This window comes from Myxocyprinus asiaticus, chromosome 23 (genome assembly GCF_019703515.2).
Source record: "Myxocyprinus asiaticus isolate MX2 ecotype Aquarium Trade chromosome 23, UBuf_Myxa_2, whole genome shotgun sequence".
Lineage (NCBI taxonomy): Eukaryota > Metazoa > Chordata > Actinopteri > Cypriniformes > Catostomidae > Myxocyprinus > Myxocyprinus asiaticus.
Window position 1 is genome coordinate 40,103,419 of NC_059366.1, and position 19,338 is coordinate 40,122,756.

Here is a 19,338-nt window from a genome sequence, read left to right on the forward strand (position 1 = left end):
GAGAGAGGTCAAGCATGTCCGTGTGAGAAACCATGAGTCCTGCAGGTTCAGTTTGTCTCTTTCATGCCTCATAGAAGCATCTCTGACTGCACTGAATATATCACAATATATCACGATACATGGATCTAAGTATCGATACAGTATCGTGAGAAAAAGTATTTTGATATATCAATATTTGATTGTATCGACACAGCCCTAGTTACTGTGGTGAATAACAGTACATTTAAAAATGCAAAGCAATTTTCTGTAGTTCTGGTAGGTTGGTCTATTAACATGAACATTTTATAATATGGTAGTGAACTGTAAAATATGCAGGCACCAAAATCACATTCCATAATGCATTAAAAATGGTCACTATATATTTACTGTGAATTTCTGGCAACCACAGATGCCTGTTTTTACCGTAAAATTTTATTTTATTTTTTACATTGTGTTTATATTCTAAAACAAAATATGTAGTCCTTTATTCCATGAATGTAACCAACATTTTTACCATCGATAAATTCACCAAGATTCTCCAGTCAAACAATTCCCATACTGAAAGTATGCAGTGATGTGTTGTGTCCTCCACGATGTGTAGCTGAGAAGCTGACTTGAAATGCTCACTGCTCTAAATGTGAGACGTGTTTAACTGGGAATTAGGCAAATTTCACGCTTGTGGAGCAAAAGCTCTTCCCTGCCAGACAGCTCCTCACCAGCATCTCATACCCCTCTGGAACTCCATCCCAGCTTTGATCTCTCATCTCTGAGGGCTGCTACATCAACCTGAAAAAGGGCACACAAGACATAACCTAAATATAGCATGGCATTTTCTCGAAGGGGTCTGGATGTGTGAAATATTTCTACATGTGTAGGGAAAGGGTTGGGGGGGATTAGAGAAAGAGAACTGGGCCAGTCACAGTGTAGTTTCTTTCCCTGAGATTGGGGAAAATTCATTCAGATCCCAACTCATAATTAGACTCCATAAACAGTTCATGTGCTAAGCTGTAAACTAAAATTTGATTATTATTAGAGAGAGAGAGAGAGAGAGAGAGAGAGAGAGAGAGAGAGAGAGAGAGAGAGAGAGAGAGAGACTTGAAAAAAGAATAGATGCATGGATGGAATGACCCAGTTTCCAGAGATGTGACTCAGATGAGGATGTGAGGGGAAGAATCTCTTTTCTAGGTAATCACAGACAATACAGCATGCAGTGTTTAATCAAGGGATGACAACAAAAGCATCTATTATCACATGAAATGTGGAGATATAACAGTGAAAATGTAAACTAGCCATTGTTTAAAGAAATAAATGTGGATTTAAAGGAATAGTTCAAGCAAAAATGAAAATAATGTAATCTGCAAATGCTGCAAATCCTCAATTCTGCTGTAGAGGCAAAAATACACAAAGAGTCTTGTGGTTTGTGTGACTGTAATGGAAGAAATGATAAAGATGATGAGGATGAAAGATGGTGAGATACTGGAGAAATAGCAGGAGCAGTAGCCTATAGCAGTACGCTATTCGAAACATAACCTTTTGTCTTATTTATTTATTTATTTATTCTAAATTAGTAGGAAGTATACAATATATACTGTGGAGTATTCAGTAAGTAGTAGACTAGTGTTCCATTCTGAACATTGCTTACGCATGGCTTGAAACAGAAAAGCTGTTATTTTCAATGATAACCTGTAACCAACCTTTCTGTCTAAGTTGCAGAAGCGTTATTAATCTTAATGATGCTCCCTAATCACCTGAGCTTCATTTGCATGTTTGTAATTAGAAGAACAAAAGCCATCACCTCTGTGGCTGTATCAGAGGTTACTTTAATTACGTTATGCAGTACGAAATGGATTCAGTGAACTCATAGTTTCTGTTTGACATAAAATATACTTCATGGACTGTTTTGGCATCTAATAATCCTAGCATCTGAGATGGTGTTTGTACAGAATGTTTACTTTAATCCCAAATCTGATTGTTCAGCTGTGCCAGATCAAACTGAGTATCAAGCATTCTCTGAAGATCGATTGAAAAAGACAAATAAAGAAAATATCACACCTTTCCCCCTGTAGTTCATACATTAAAGGGGCCATATCATAACTTTTTTATTTTATCCCTGAGGTTCACTTTTTATGTTATTCTGAAACTGTGATTTCATTTTTCATGGCCATGTTCCACCTTTTCTCTAACCCTTTGAATTTTTTTGTTTGTTTGTTTTTTGCTGCAGTGCCTTTAAAGGAATAGTTCACCCAAAAATGAAAATTCTCTTATTATTTACTCACCCTCATGCCATCCCAGATGTGTATGACGACTTTCTTTTTTCTGCAGAACACAAATTAAGACTTTTAGAAGAATATTTCAGCTCTGTAGGACCATACAATACAACTGAATGGCTGCCAAAACTGTTATGCTCCAAAAAGCACATAAAGGCAGCATAAAAGTAATCTATAAGACTCCAGTGTTTTAATCCATATTTTCTGAAGCGATGTGATAAGTGTGGGTGAGAAACAGATCAATATTTAAGCCCTTTTTTACAATAAATTCTCCTCCCTGCCCAGTAGGGGGCATGTGCATGAAGAATCTGAATCACCAAAAACAACAAAAGAAGAATGTGAAAGTTAAAGTGGAGATTAACTGAGCAGGGAGGAGAATTTATTGTAAAAATTGACTGAAATTTTAATCTGATTCTCAACCACACCAATCAAATCACTTCTGAAGACATTGATTTAACCACTGGAGTCTTATGGATTACTTTTATGCTGATTTTTGGAGCTTCAAAATGTTGGCACCCATTCATGGTGAGGAACAAAAAAAAAGTCATACACATCTGGGATGGCATAAGGGTGAGTAAATGATGAGAGACTTTTCATTTTTGGCTGAACTGTTCCTTCATGACATCTCAAATTGTTCTCAAGTTGTCTTTGGCAAATGATGAGAAGTAATAGGTTTGATGGACCAAATTTTGTTCTTATTAGAATAAAATGTAATACCCTCTCAGCATCTTCTGGTGTTTAGGAATCGGAATAGATCATTTATGGTATTATTGGGATAGATAAATAGTATCTATATACTTCCTCCTAATTAATTCATCATGAGCGGAGGACCAAGTTGTTGAACACCAAATATGTGTGGTGTATAGTTTATTTAAGTATGTAATGTAATTGGTCAAATGTAATATATTCATGTTTATGTTCATATTCATGTTTATGTTGTCACAAAAGCACAGATTTTGGATATTGCCATGTTTGCAGCACTAGTCTCGTATTTGGACTGCCCTGTAAAAAAATTAAATTTTTGGGTGGTTCTAAGATACTACTACAAAATGTAAATGATTTATTATCCACATAAAAGATATGCAAGACCCACAATATTCCCCCAAATGTTGGCCCAACTAGCCTAACAGAGTTGTCTGAATGAACAATTTCTTATTGAACAATGTTGCTTATTTGCAAGTTCTCAGCATTCATTGCAACGTGAATAAATTATGCATTTAGTGCTATAGGCTTTTTTTTTTCTTTTTTTTTTTCTGTTATTGTTGTTTTTTGTTGCCACTATTAGTCAATTGTTGTGTGGTGATGTTAGGAGCTCATCTTTTAACTTTTATGTTAATCATAAACTATCCCTTTAATGAGGTTTGTTGATTGACACCGTTATTGAGGTTTATGTGTTAAGGGTTGAGGTCTATTGTCTGTCTATGTCAAACTTGTCTGTAATGCCTTGCAAGACATACCGCACTTCAGTGGCAAAGATTGCAGTTACCTTCAATAAATATATCATGAACACATGTGCCGCCCCCAGCAAGATGCCGCCCTAGGCAGCTGCCCATGTCACCCAAGCCTAAATCCGCCCCTGGGACATCGAAATCTCTAGACGTTCTCTGGTGGGAAAAAAAGGTGAAATTGCTGCCATTGAATGCTGAAGGTCTGCAAACCTGCTCTATAAATACACTGAGTTACTTCTTGCAGAGATGTGAAGGTGCCGAAGTTCATAAACCTTTTCATAACTAAAGGAGATTTATTTGCTCTAGCTGATTCTTTTTGCTAAGGGCTGTAAGCATTGGCCAAAATTGAGATATTTAGTGCCATATACACTGCCTGGCCAAAAAAAAAAAAAAAAAAAAATTGGATTTAAATAAGCAGATACTTGATTGGATCATTATTACAGTGATTAATATGTTTCAGTGGGCAACAGTTCTTTTAATCCTGACTGATGCAGTGTGTACACTGTAAAATCTAATTAGTTGAACTTACATTTTTCAAGGCATTCAGTTTGCATGCTTTTTCTAAGTAAACATACTTATTTGGCTCAAGTAAACTGAATGTCATTTTTTAAGTAACGTTTACTAGTTACAATAAGTGTATCATTGTTTTGATTTAATTATTTAAATTGGGTTATAACATGTCTTATTCAGTATAAGGGAAATTATGACTAGACACTAGGTTAGCCATATGGCACACTGGACTCTACTCAGTACATCAATCTGCACATTTGTAAAGTACAAATTAGTAAATAAGAATGGCTTAAATATATCAGGCTTCAAATTCACCAGAGGTAATACTAATCACCCTCATGGTGAGAAAAATCTCAATTTTCAACCAGCTACAACAAAACAAAAACAATAGTCATAAGAATTAAAGCTAAATACATTTTTAAATAAAATAATATATATATATTTTACTACATAAGTTCCCTTGTTTTGACCAAACAAACATAATTTATTCAAGCGCAAGGGTTTATGGGTATTGCAATTTTGTACTTGGTAATTTTGAGTTAGTAGTACAAAGTTTAAAGAACTTATGTATTTGAGTTATGATTCCAGAATGTGACATTTCATGTAATGTTTAATTAGGACTACTTCAATGTTTTTATTAATGACAACTTTAGGATTTAGAGAGCAACAGTATATATATAATTTGATACTACTATTAGTATTTACAGTGTAGCTTCTCATTTCTTAATCATCCATGTCGAAAGACTCATCCCGTGGTCGTAGAAAAGATGCTACTGTGTATCAGAAGGGCCAAATTATGTGCCAGCATCAAGCAAAGAAAAGAACTCAGTAGATTGCTGAAATCACTGGAATTGGGTTAAGAACTGTCCAACGCATTATTAAAACCTGGACAGATAGTGGTGAATCGTCAGCTTCGCGGAAGGAATGTGGTCGGAAAAAAATCTTGAATGATAGTGATCGGAGATCACTAAAACACGTTGTGAAGTCACATCATAAAAAATCGACAGTAGAACTCACGGCTATGTTTAATAGTGAAAGTAAGAGCATTTCCACACACACTATGCGACTAGAACTTACAGGATTGGGACTAAACAGCTGGGTGGCCGCAAGAAAGCCACTTGTTAGTGAGGCTAATCGGAAAAAAATTACTTCAGTTTTCTAGGGAGTGTAAAGATTGGACTGTGGAGCAATGGAAAAAGGTCATGTGGTCTGATGAGTTCAGATTTACCCTATTCCAAAGCGATGGACGCGTCAGGGTAAGAAGGGAAGCGCATGAAGCGATGCACCCGTCATGCATAGTGCCCACTGTACAAGCCTCTGGAGGCAGTGTTATGATCTGGGGTTGCTTCAGCTGGTCAGGTCTAGGCTCAGCAACGCTACACGGCAATAAAATGAAGTCAGCTGACTACCTGAATGTACTGAATGACCAGGTTAACCCATCAATGGATTTTTTCTTCCCTGATGGCACAGGCATATTCCAGGACAACAATGCCCAGATTCATCTGGCTCAAATTGTGAATGAGTGGTTCAGGGAGCATGAGGAATCATTTTCACACATGAATTGGCCACCACAGAGTCCTGACCTTAAGCCCATTGAAAGTCTTTGGGATGTGCTGGAGAAGACTTCACGGAGCGGTTCGACTCTCCCGTCATCAATACAAGATCTCGGCCAAAAATTACTGCAACTCTGGATGGAAATAAACGTTGTGACGTTGCATAGAGTTGTCTAAACTATGCCACGACGAATGCGTGCTGTAATCAAAGCTAAAGGCAGTCCAGTTAAATGTTAGAATATGCTAATTTTTTTTTTTTTTTTTTTTTTGGGGGGGGGGGCCAGGCAGTGTAAATATGACAGATTCGATGGCCAGTTCTTAAATTTTGACTTATCCTTTGTTAATTAAAATAATAATAATAATAATATATATATATATATATATATATATATATATATATATTTTTTTTTTTTTTTTTTTTTTTTTTTTACGTAAGTTGCTTTTGAGAATGTTGACAGGCAAATAGATGTCACAATAATCAACAATAAATAATTTATTCACTGTAATTATTATATCCATTAAATAACCACTGTTACTGTCATTCGTGGTTATAACAGTGGATTGTAAAGATAACTCATACTGTCATTAAGGTTCATAACAGCGCATTTAATAATGAAGATCAGCTTTTACTCTGCGCTCAGTCATTGGGGAAAGTCATTCATATTAAAAGCTTGAGAGGTCTCGTGCGCTTCCAGCAGGAACTTTCATTCATTTATGTTGATGAAGGTGACGCGAGAAGGATGACTGCATGGAGAATTCAGCACTACTGACACACTGAAATAAAATCACTGTTCGGCTGCCCTGATTTTTTTCTGGACGAGCTGGTGATTCGGGTCACAGAACATCAGGAGCTTCAGTTGTCACCATGCTGGAAATTCACTTGGAAAGGAAATGAATTCTGTTAATGGAACATCGACCGAGACTAATCTGTATAACTATATTTTCGCCGATGAGACTTACAAACTCCTGACATTCACCATCGGATCCATCGGTGTCCTGGGCTTCTGTAACAACATCATCGTCATAATTCTTTACTATAGATTCAAGAGACTCCGAACACCAACTAATTTATTAATAGTGAATATAAGTGTAAGTGATCTGCTGGTGTCTATTACTGGGATCAACTTCACCTTCGTCTCGTGCGTAAAGAGAGGATGGATCTTTAATTCAGCCACATGTGTTTGGGATGGATTCAGCAACAGTTTATTCGGTCAGTTCTGTCTTTAGTGCTACGTGCACATAATCAAAGACTCATTTGAATGCTTTGTTACATTTTCAAGTCTACTCTGAATTCCTACTTTAAATTGCAAATTCTTCGGACCGAACGAGAAGCAGCGCAACGAATAGAACGGAGAGCAGGTGTCTCGAGACGCGTTTTTGAAAGTTTTTAAAGGCGCGAGACACACGCAACGCGCATTTTTACAGTAGCTCAGTAGGCTAAATTAAAACAATTAGAAAACAGCGCAGACGAACGCGTCCTTACGATAAAAAAAAATAAATAAAATAAAAAAAATAAAATAAAATAAAAAAAAGCTAGACTCAGCGCCACGAACACAATTGTCTCGAGACATGTTTTTAATCACCCCCCCCCCCCATGATCAATGGAAATATGTAAATGCTTCACGCGCATTAGTTCAGTTCCATTGTCAGTTTTCATTAAAATTGTTAAGAGGGAATGAAAATGTTTTTGCTTAGCGATTGCTCTTTCATAGCTCAGTAGACTTTAATGTCTCATTTATGTATCAGCTTTGTCTCAGATGTTTCTTTTAAAACTGTTGACGCGCAGTTAGAATATGGAGTGGTCAAACTGATTGTGGATAATGATCATTTGGTTTTGGAAGATTTTAATGAGAAATGTTCAGATTGAGTTTTCTTTCTTTTGATTGCAGTCTTTGGTATCTTGGTTAATCCGACCCCAGTTGCAGACATTGTTGAGATTTCTTAATAAAATTAAGTAGACATGTTAGATTAGCTACTGTGGTCTATTTCACAGACATCTCCATTTGCTCTCTGTTTAATTTCATTGGTGTCTAAGAAAACACCTGAGGTATTAAAGAAATCTAACTAGTGATTTTTGTTTTCACCTATTGGAAATGATCTGGAAATTATTGCACATTATCTAAAGGAAGTTTATGGTTTCCTTATCTAATTAATTATATCAGACTGCCACAGATTCACACATTGTGAATTCCTTATTTACTGTATACATGCTTATTTGATTTTAATAATCCTTTACAACAAAAGGCAAAGAAAGCAAACAATCCCAAGCATGGCACGTTAATTGAAGATGGAAAAAAGGTCCATCTGGCATGGGGAAAGATAAACTCGAATAGAGTCAGATAATGACACTTTAATGGACCAGAAATAACCAGCAGAATATCAACAATGCACTTGTGAGATTCAGATGTTATGCAGTGCAGAGAGCCACTTAATCACATTTATTAAAAATGCTCTCCCAAGGTTACACCTGATATTATTCTTCAGGAATCAAAAGACTATCATCACACAGAATTGCAGCCATTGCCATATTTGACCCATTTAAAAATTTGAAATTGGCTGCTTTTGATGCTTTGTGCTTGAACACATGTTTGTGGAGGCATTTGTGTCTGTGACCTCCATTTTTTGTCCTTTTGAGAACTTGAATATCTGTCATATTATGCTTGGAATAAATATTGCATAGTAATCTAGCTAAACTCTGCATCAGTTACTGCATAAGTATTATTCAAACAACTATTATTATTTATTTAAAAAAAAAATCATACAGTCCTCTACAATGTTCTCATTCCAAACTTTTGGGCAAAACACACAATAAAAAAATCAGCCATAAGCTGATGTTGGTTTATGTCTCAAAAAGACGTCTGCATGAACACAGCTGACAGCTGAGACCAAACATGTTAGTGCAGCCTCCCCACTGGTCTGCCTTTGACATGGACGACTGTGGATATCTGGGTAATTGGGTGAATATGTCTATGTATGCCTGGATGGTAGAGATACTGCTACTGCATTCACAGAGACAGTTATTTACCTTTAGAAGCAAAGTGAAAAAATAAAGATAGACAGAAAGAGAGCATAGGATCACAGAGTCTTGTAGTCATAGATGGGTGAATCTCCTGAATTCTGTCAAAAACATGTCATCCTGTGCCTCATCCCAAAATAAAAATTATAATTTATATTTTGTATAATATTTATGCAAAAATGAAGATGAGTTTAATGAAGTACCATTAAACCTAAAGAGTATAATTTCTGTGCCACTAGTGTCACCTAATAGAATTGCAAAATATACATTGATTCAAACATTATTTTCAAACATTTTACAAATACACCCTCCGCTGCCGCTGGCCACGCATACAGATAGTCCCGCCCCATGCACCACTGGTTAAGCCAGTGTTGCTGTGTTAAGCTGGAGGGGTGCTGAAACAAACAGAGCATTATTGAATGTGCCAATGAAAATATCATAATGGCCATCTTTATTCACATTGCAATAATGAGAATTGTGGGGTAAAATGTGTATAACTATAATGGAAATATTTTCACAATGTAAAACATCTTAAAGTTGAAGTGTGTAAGTGTTTAAGTGGCCCATCCAGCCCAACACAACAACACTGACTCAACCAATGGCGTGAGTTGGGGGTGGGACTATCTGTTTGTTCGATCAATAGAAGACGGGGCACATTTGGAAAACAATTTGAAAACAGTGTTTACTTTTGCAATTCTATTTGGTGGTACTTGTGGAACAGAAAGAACATACCAAGCTTTTTAAGGATGATAAAATGCTTTTTCCAATTTCAGATTAAAGGTGCTGTAAGTAATTTTGATGAAAAGGCATGCAGAAAACGTCACAGTTTCCTTTCAAATATCACTGAAATAGATGCCATGAAATTTCACACCTGACTCTGTAACAACCCCAGGCTTGGTAAACAGCGGGGGGAAAGATGTCCGCGGGTCGCGGTCAGATCATTGTTTAGCCAATCAGAAGACGTTGTGCCTGTCAATCATTGTGTGTGTTCACAGGGCAGCCCATATATGCTCGAATAAGTACCGGTACGGTATAAAAGTTATTTAGACATCATTGTAGTAATTGTTGTACTGCCTTTAAAATATGTAGAGTTAATTAATTACAATGTAATTAATTACATCAGTAAGCAAACGCAGACAGATGGACTGCTAGTCAGCAATCCATGAAGTTGCATGACTTATAAAAGCATGCATTTGGGACAGACTTCAAGATTCAGTCAGCTGATGCATATGTTTTCATATACATACATTTTAACAAATTAGTACAGGCAAACAACATTGATTGGGTAAAGGAACTTACTTGAAACTCACATTTGTTTCACCTGCCTCTGTAATTTGAAAACTTATTTTATTGTTTAAATTGTATATTATTTATTCATCATGCTAGTAATTGTTTTGCAGCCTTTAATTTATTTGTAATTAATTATATGTAATCAGTGTGTCTTGACAGAATGATTATCATTACTGGATTACGGAAGAGAATCAGCATTTAGAATACTGAAGATAACAAACACTCTTAACATTAAATATCTTAATATCTTTCCCTTCTCTGTTCAAGGAATCGTGTCCATCATGACTCTCTCTGGCCTGGCTTATGAGCGCTACATCCGTGTGGTTCATGCCAAGGTCGTCGACTTCCCCTGGGCCTGGAGGGCCATTACACACATCTGGCTGTACTCTCTGGCCTGGACTGGTGCTCCTCTCCTGGGATGGAACCGCTACACGCTGGAAGTGCATCAGTTAGGCTGCTCTCTCGACTGGGCTTCCAAAAATCCCAACGATGCCTCCTTTATTCTCTTCTTCTTGCTTGGTTGCTTCTTTGTCCCTGTGGGTGTCATGGCCTACTGTTATGGGAACATCTTGTACACAGTGAGAATGGTAAGGCGATTTTCTTTTAAAAGTGTAATGCAATTTTCTTTTAATTATGTGTCTCTTATTTAATACATCTGGATAGAATGCCTTAACATGATTGGTGGGCTGCACAAATCGCCATTTGAAAATGTGAACACAAATAAGTTGTGTTGTGTTGGTAAAAAATATACTGTATATATATTTTATTAACTATCTCAGACTAATCTTTCTTTGAATTCGGTGACAGGAGTTCAAAAGTTGAAACTTGCTGAAATCGGTCTGTGCTTACCGAAATTGGAACCACTGCCTCAAGTGGCCAAAGCTGGAACTGTTGTTGAACATACGGGCATGTTTGTACTGTTTCTGGGTGAAATGTCTACAGAGTGGTGCCAAAAGCAAGTTGTAAACTGAGTTGGATCTTTTAGTTGTAACTGATGTAATACAGTCAACAGTAATGCATATTTTATTAACCATACATAGGGCTTGCTGGTATATCGCAGATTTACGATATAATTGCGATGATTTTGCTGATGATATAAAAACAAGCAATATTGTAATATCGGGATAATTTTACAGTAATGTACTTTTTTATTTTGCCTTTAAGTTTCATAAAGAGCGCATTAGTAGACTAATTTCATGATCCTTCAGGGCTGCACAATTAATTAAAATGGCAATATGGTCATATGTGATTATTAAACTGTAAAAGGCTGCAATTAAAGACAGATAAACATGGTCTTTGTGTGCTTCAGAATAATCGTGTGAGCGCCATTTTGTGCAGGCAAGGGGGTTAATGGGCTTGTGCTTTTAGCCATTTAGGGCAGTTCACATACATTGTGAAAGAAAAGTACTGCAGGTTCAAGTATTTGAGCAAATCCAAACATTAGTAACCGCTACAAGTTATTATACAAATCAACAAAGGCATCACAGTAACAGAAAAGGAGATGACAGTGTTTCACCAGATGCAGAACACTGTAAAACAAAACAGTTGAAATATATATATATATATATATATATATATATATATATATATATATATATATATATATATATATATATAATGATAATATTATGAAAATAATTTAATATTACGCAATATTCAACTGGGTTCCAAAAAAATAAGTGGAGTAGTTTTTGCACACCTTGTTCATTCACAAAAAAATGTTTTAGTAAAAATATATGAAGTTAAATAATGCTTTTTAATAAGCTACTATATATCTTTGTAAATCAAATATAAATATAAAAAAACAAGTGTATATCAATGAAAATGATTAGATCTCATTCTCCCTTGTATTCATTAAATTATCAAATGTGGGGAAACATGCCTTCCTTATTTTTAAATAGATTTTAATTTAATAACATTCAAATAATGAATCTACTTTCCTACAATAGCTGTTTGGATGAAATGATGGTTCCTCTGATAAAATTATTATTTTTTTAAATCACCTTTGAGCAAGTATACATTGAATATCGTCAATAGGCTGAAAAATGTTGAGATATCATTTTTATAGCCATATTGCCTAGCCCTAACCATACACCCTAACCCAAACCCCAACCCTAAACCTAACCACACAGTAAAAATGTAATCTTTCAGGGTAAACACCACTTCAGAATCGTGCCCACCATTGTTTATGTGAACGTGATTACTTCCTGGTTGCCATGGGACCAGAACCTGTGAACTTGCTCAGAATCAGTAGTGCCACAGGAAAAAGTAAACATGTTTTAATTGATGCAAAGATGTCTAAAGGGAAATGGTTTCTTAACTATCCATACTCCTTTTGTTACTCAGTATTTCATCTTTTTTATGTTTGCATATCGAGCATATACAAAGTGCTCTGACATTTTTTTCTAACTGCACAGCTATTGTGCTTGATTTGTTTGCAACATGAACTGCCTCTGTGTTTTACAGAACAGTTCTTCATGTCATGATTAATCAGTTCTCTATGAGTGAACAAGGTTGAGTGTACTGACAACTGCAGCTTTGATTGGAAAAGAATAATAACATGCTGTTACTGTTGCTGTATATAGTATATAAATTGTGCACAGTATGCAATTTGTTTGTATGCATGGAAGACCTACATCATGAAATAACCATAATTACATCCACAATGTTACACATCACTTTCTTGACACTTTATTTGATCAGACTGCCAAATGAAGTATTTAGTAAGATGTATGCTAGTATTCCACTCTGAACATAGCCAGCCTGAATAAACACTTACATGAATGAATCAGCGAATCAATAAATGCATGAAAAATTCAGTAAATGAGTAAATACTTTAAAGAATCAGCGAATCAGTAAATGCATAAATAATTTTGTGTCAGGTGTTGGTGTATGAGTGAGTGTTTTAGTGCACAGCGCAAATGTGCACAGTGCAAAGTGACTGTTACGAATAAGAATGACCGTTACATTGTGTTTATAATCTTCAGATTCACAGATGAGTGCAAAATGACTACAAGCAAAAGCTTTGACCGCCTGTTTACAGTAACACAATGTCCAGTGCTCTGAGAGATGCTAAGATGCTTAGTCAGACTTAGTGAATTGTACTGCTGTCCTTGAACAGATGTGTTCTCTGTATTAATGAATGAATGAATTAGTGAAAATGGGGGCACCATTAGAGTTTCTCAGGGTGTTATGCTTTTGAAAATGGCACTACATGAAAACATGTTTCTAAAGCCATTATACAACTGATAAATGAGTAAAAATGTATCTCTTTAACATGTGTAATACCCATTAAGGATCTAAAGGGCTGTGCAATATGTTATGAATTTGGGTTACTAGTTTGATTGGACAAATGGATTGTATAAAGTGGATGTAGGGATATGAAGATGAGATATGAGATGCAGGTTTTATTGTGTGAATTAAATTGTACTGGTGCTTGTTCATGTAAATCAGTGTTTTTACCATGCATCACCACCATAGCATGCATTTTAAGGTATGATAGGTGTGCTCCAGGCACGAAGGCTGTTCCAAAAGGTAGGCAGCATACTGCCTTCTAAGATATGGTACCTTGTTTTGGCCATGCATTTTTCTTTAAAAAAAATGGCTTAATTTAGTTATGTTTATGCCTCTCATCCACACTAGAATGGGGTTTTTGTTCACCAAAAATGGAGTACTTTGAGAATGCTCTCCAATATCTATTTATCCAATGACGTCCAGTATTATAGTATGTTCTTTGTTCCCCTTCTATAGCTGCGCTCTATCCAGGATCTGCAGACTGTCCAGACAATTAAAATTCTGCGGTATGAGAAGAAAGTGGCGGTAATGTTCCTGATGATGATCTCCTGTTTCCTGGTGTGCTGGACGCCCTATGCTGTGGTCTCTATGCTGGAGGCTTTCGGCAGGAAGAGCGTCATCTCCCCCACGGTCGCCATCATTCCCTCTTTATTCGCCAAATCCAGCACCGCTTATAACCCCGTCATCTACGCCTTCATGAGCCGAAAGGTCAGAAAGGGTCTTTCACTTCTCAATGCTTAGAATGGTATTTATTATATCATAGGGGTAGGTCTTGTCTACCCAAACACAAGCTGTACAGGTCATCAGTATGGGTGATTCTACGTTAACTGTGACAAAAAAGCTGAGAAAATAAGATGTTCAATTTAATGCTACTACATTTGGCAATACTCTACAATTATCTTTCCATGAATTTCAGAGCTTAATGATTTTTAAATTGATTATACATTTTTAAACAGGTTATACATAATGTATATGTTGTGACATGAGCATCAGCATGAACATTTCTACAAAAAAGACCACAACCAGTTTAGCTAACTTGCAGAGAATATTTAGATACATAAAATATCTACTAACATTTACTATTTATGAAAACTGTATACTTTGTACTCAAAATAAGTATGTCCATAACTGACATAAAAATTAGAAAAATCGCTGGAATACTACAAAAGAAGTGATACAAATTCCAGAAAATTCCAGTTCCAGAATTTTATTAAATATCAAATCTCTTGCAATACCACTTATCCAATAAAATTGGTCAAATGAATAACTTTTATCATTCTAATTTTTAGAAGGAAATCATCCAGATATTTATAATATAATAAAATGTCTGTTATCAAATGTTTAAAACAGAATATGCATTTACCATGCACAGCACTTAAATTAAATTTTACTATATGTGGGTTGGGCATTGAAACAGATTTCTTGATTTGATTCGATTCCGATTCACAGGCTCTCAGTTTAGTTCGATTCTGACTTTGATACAATTTGACTTGATTCTGATTCATCTGGGTAGGCTATGTTTCAGTTTTAATGTCCATTTAATGAAAGAAATTCTCTCTCAGCTATGCTGTAAATTTTACAGTGAACCTTCTAACTTGGTACAGTACATTATGAAAATATTCTTAGAAATTAACAAAAGGGCCATAATTACATTTTTAATTGCAATTTATTTATCAAATAGAATAATCAACACAAGCAAAAATGAAGTCAACTTTAAAATTAAAATGAAATCTTTGGATTTTAAAAATCAATAAGGTGGATTAGGGTAATGTGGGACACTTGTGTACCATATTTCCATATGAAGCCAAAACGATATATCAACACCTTATATAATTATGAAATCCCCAAGATGTTCCCTTATTAAATCAGAAGACAATTTTCAGATATTGTACTCAAAGGGGAAATGGCACATATATTAGTGTTCCTCGTGCCAAATCGTTTAAGAATTTGTGGATTTTCTAATCTGGGACAGCTCGCGCTGAATTCTGGGACACCATTGTAATCTGTAATACATTGCATTTAGGAATCGATTTATAGATGGATAAGAAAATTAATTTGTTCTATGCACGGAATTAAAAAAATGTGCCATGTTATATTTGATGTCAGTGTGTCTAAAAGCTATTTCTTTAACTTAGCTATCTAGGTAGCTAGTTAGCTAAACCTTAAACTAGCTAACTGTCAAATCATGACAAGGTTTTGAATCCTAATCTTAAAACAAATCATATTGCTGCATTATAAACCCAAAAATTGAACAAAAATACATGTATGGCATTTAACTTTCCTAATGCATATTTTCTCAATTGAATAAGGTAGTAGGCTATATATGACTGTCCCACATTAGTCAAAACATGCTGTCCCATTTTCGAAACAACCTTTTCTAAAGGGGGACGACAAAGATTGCTTCAAATAGAAAAATATTTTAACACATTTTCACAATATTATTGCAACATTTGATGTACAAATACATCACAAATATAATTTGATAAAAATTTAGAACATTGTTTTATTTATATCTTTAACATTAATTTTGCCTAAATCCTATGTCATGGACATTTGAGTGGACTTCACAAGAGGTACTTCCTGTTTGACGCTTTTCCCGCCCACATTTATGACATCACATCCGCAAAGTCATGTGATTTCAATCGCTTGGCACCCCTGCTTGGATTCAACACCAATAATGTTCACTTTAATGTTGTAAAAGAAGAGATAAATGCACTGGAGCTTAGGAGTCCCACATTAGTCAGTGTCCTTAGGGTTGCCACCCGTCCCGTAAAATACGAGATCGTCCCGTATTTAAGTATATAAAATGATGACGCGATTTGTCCCATTTTAAGATGGTCAGATAGCGTCACGGTGAAATCGTTCCAGATCGCCAATATAACATTGATATAACTTGGAAAATTTTGCCTACTGTGGGTAAGGCATCGTCTGAAAAGTCCACACATTGCCCTAAAACGTGCTAATACTGTGGAGGGTGTGGAAAGGGACCGTCTGAAAAGTTTTTCTATGTAAATGTTCAATAAGATCAAACAATGTATGAATACAATCATAAAGACAAGTACAGGTGAAGGAAAAAAATAAACAAATAGTTCAAACGAAGATCACGATTAATTGGAAAATTGACATTTTTACACATTGCTGACTGTATTATGTATTCTTTTAGTTTCACATTGTCAAAATTGATTTGTGTACAGGACGTGCAACTTGCAGAATGTTTGTCAGTAAGTTTCAATGAACCTATTTCCCGTCTCTCTCTCTCTCTCTCTCTCTGATTGGTCAGTTTCGCAGGTGCATGTTGCAGCTGCTGTGTTCCCGCCTCCCCAGTCTACAGCACAGCATTAAGGACCACCCCCGGGCACGCATCGAACATCCTGTACGCCCCATTGTGATGTCACAGGGCCGATCTAACCGACCCAAAAAGAGGGTGACCTTCTGCTCTTCCTCCATCGTATTCATCATCGCTAGCAACGACACTCATCCTCTGGACATCACCTCCAAATGCACTGACATACCAGAAATCAATGTCATTCAAGTCAGGCCACTTTGACACTTAATCTTGCCGGGATGACGTTTAAGAACACATGCAAAAATCACATGGCAAATCCAGATGTCTCTAAAATGATACTGCCATGTCCCTTTTCTGTCCTCATATAATGTACATTAAAAGGATTTCTTTCTTGTTGCAACAGTAAGGCAACATAAACTGACGTTTGTCTTTGTGTTCCAAAACAAGTGACTTTTCTGCAGCTTGTGTAAGTTATATTGATTGACAATGTAATTTGTAACCATCGTAGGTCATTTCTAAACCCTACTTTAAGCTATTATTGATCAATTGTGCAAGTTCTGTCTTCACCCAGTTCTGTGTGACAGTGAGATATCCTATGGCTTAGATTGCAAAGAGAGTGAACAGAATACATTAGTAAGTGTGCTCAGAAAGATTAGGAACACAGTGTTAGTACAAGGACCCTCCTAGAGGACAGGACATTTTTAATGGATGCAACATAGGATCTCTCAGGGAGGTCCACAACGACACTTCCCTTTCAACTTCCGTTAGTGCAATGACTGTGAAATTACATCAATAGTATGTCTAAATGAAAAAAATAACCCGCATTAGCTGTCATTTACAAATCTGCATATGGTTTTGCATACTGTAATTGAACTCAGGACTGCTGCTGGCACACATGTGAACATCAGAAGTGCTGTATTTACATAGTACTTTATATCAAATAAAATGAATACTGAGTACATATTAAAGACAAACTTAATACCAATAACTGAGTATAAAAACATAAGCAGTGTTTTTAAAGAAACAGCTGTGTTCACAAAATTTACAAAATTATATTTTGATAACATTTCCAGTGGTGTTTATTTCAAAGACAAAGTTTTTTTTATTATTATTATTATTTTTATTTTTATGATAAAACAATAGATATACTGTTCAAAATTAAGATAAAAAAAGGATTTGGACACTTGCTGGTTGTCAAGCGTTAGTGGAACATGTTCATGAACTACGCCTGTGGCTATCTACTAGGACATCTGTGTGAACTTGAACAAAGAAAGACCATCATGAGGATTTAACATTTCACAAAACGAGAAAGAAAGTATGGTCTAATGTTTTAGTTGTACTGTAAGTTAGAAATGAATAGACAGGTCCATGTAACAGCAACCAACATCTGCTATTAAAAGAATAGCTCACCCAATTATCTCATCATTTACTCACCCTCATGCCATCCCAGATGTGTATGACTTTCTGTCTTCTGCAGAACGCAAAGATTTTTAGAAGAATTCTCAGCTTTCTAGGTCCAATAGGTTCAATGCAAGTGAAGGGTGACCAGAACTTTGAAGCTCCAAAAAGCACATAAAGGCAGCATAAAAGTAATCCCTATGACTCAAGTGGTTAAATCTTTATCTTCAGAAGCAATCTGATCAATGTTGGGTGACAACAGACTCAAATGTAACTGCTTTTTCACCGTACATCTTGCCATTGCAGTCTCTAGGCATGATCATGATTTCAAGCTCTATTACACTTCCTAATGCTTGATGCATGCACAAAGCGCTAGATGGCGCTATAGGAAATGTAATGGAGCTTGAAAACATGACTGACAAGGAGACAGCTGATGTCAAGATTTATAGTAAAAAAGGAGTTATATTTTGGTCTGTTCTCATCCAAAACCGCTTGGATCACTTAAGACATGGATAAAAACACTGGCATCACATGGATTACTTTTATGCTGCTTTTATGTACTTTTTGGAGCTTCAAAGTTCTTGTCACCATTTACTTGCATTGTGCAGACCTACAGAGCTGAGATATTCTTCTAAAAATCTTAATTTGTGTTCAGCAAAAGTAAGAGAAAGTCATACACATCTGGGATGACATGGAAGAGAGTAAATGATGAGAGAATTTTCATTTTTGGGTGAACAACCCCTTTAACAAGATGTTTTCAAGAACAATAGACACTACATGATCTACAGAGATTACTTTGACATATTCATGAAATTAAACATTAAAAACAGAGAAATGATATCTGGATGTAGGCTACTCGGTTATAAAATCACAGTATTCTTCATCACCCACACAGATGTGATTTTATATATATATAAAGTTAATCCGAACCTGATTAGACACCCACTAAGAATTATACATCCTCTTTTAATTTTTCCCTCACATTTGCTGTCATTCATGCTCATGGTGACCCAAATTTTCTGTTTATTAAAAATTAAGCTTTATTAACAGATATGTGGCATAATGTTTATTACTGAAATATTACTGAAGGAAATCTTCAACTCTTTCCTCCATTTTTTTAAGGCAAAATTAATTGTTGCTGTAAGGCACTTATGATGGAATTCCCCAGAGCCAGGCAATAAATATTAAAATGCACAACGTTTTGACTGTATAGCCATAACACTCAACCATTATACAGAACATGTTGGAATGAGACTAGTGTGAAAAAGTCTATTTTTGAAATTGTCATGATGAAATG

General features: G+C 35.7%; 1 protein-coding gene across 1 annotated transcript; it reads left to right on the plus strand.

Annotated features, from left to right (window-relative positions):
• Positions 1–6,592: 6,592 nt before the first annotated feature.
• opn3 (opsin 3) lies at positions 6,593–18,583 on the plus strand. The gene is made up of 4 exons (XM_051652425.1): positions 6,593–6,967; positions 10,331–10,650; positions 13,814–14,065; positions 16,638–18,583. Exons 1-4 carry the CDS (start codon positions 6,649–6,651, stop codon positions 16,902–16,904), a joined length of 1,158 nt encoding a protein of 385 aa, XP_051508385.1. The 5' UTR covers positions 6,593–6,648; the 3' UTR covers positions 16,905–18,583.
• The last annotated feature ends 755 nt before the right edge of the window (positions 18,584–19,338 follow it).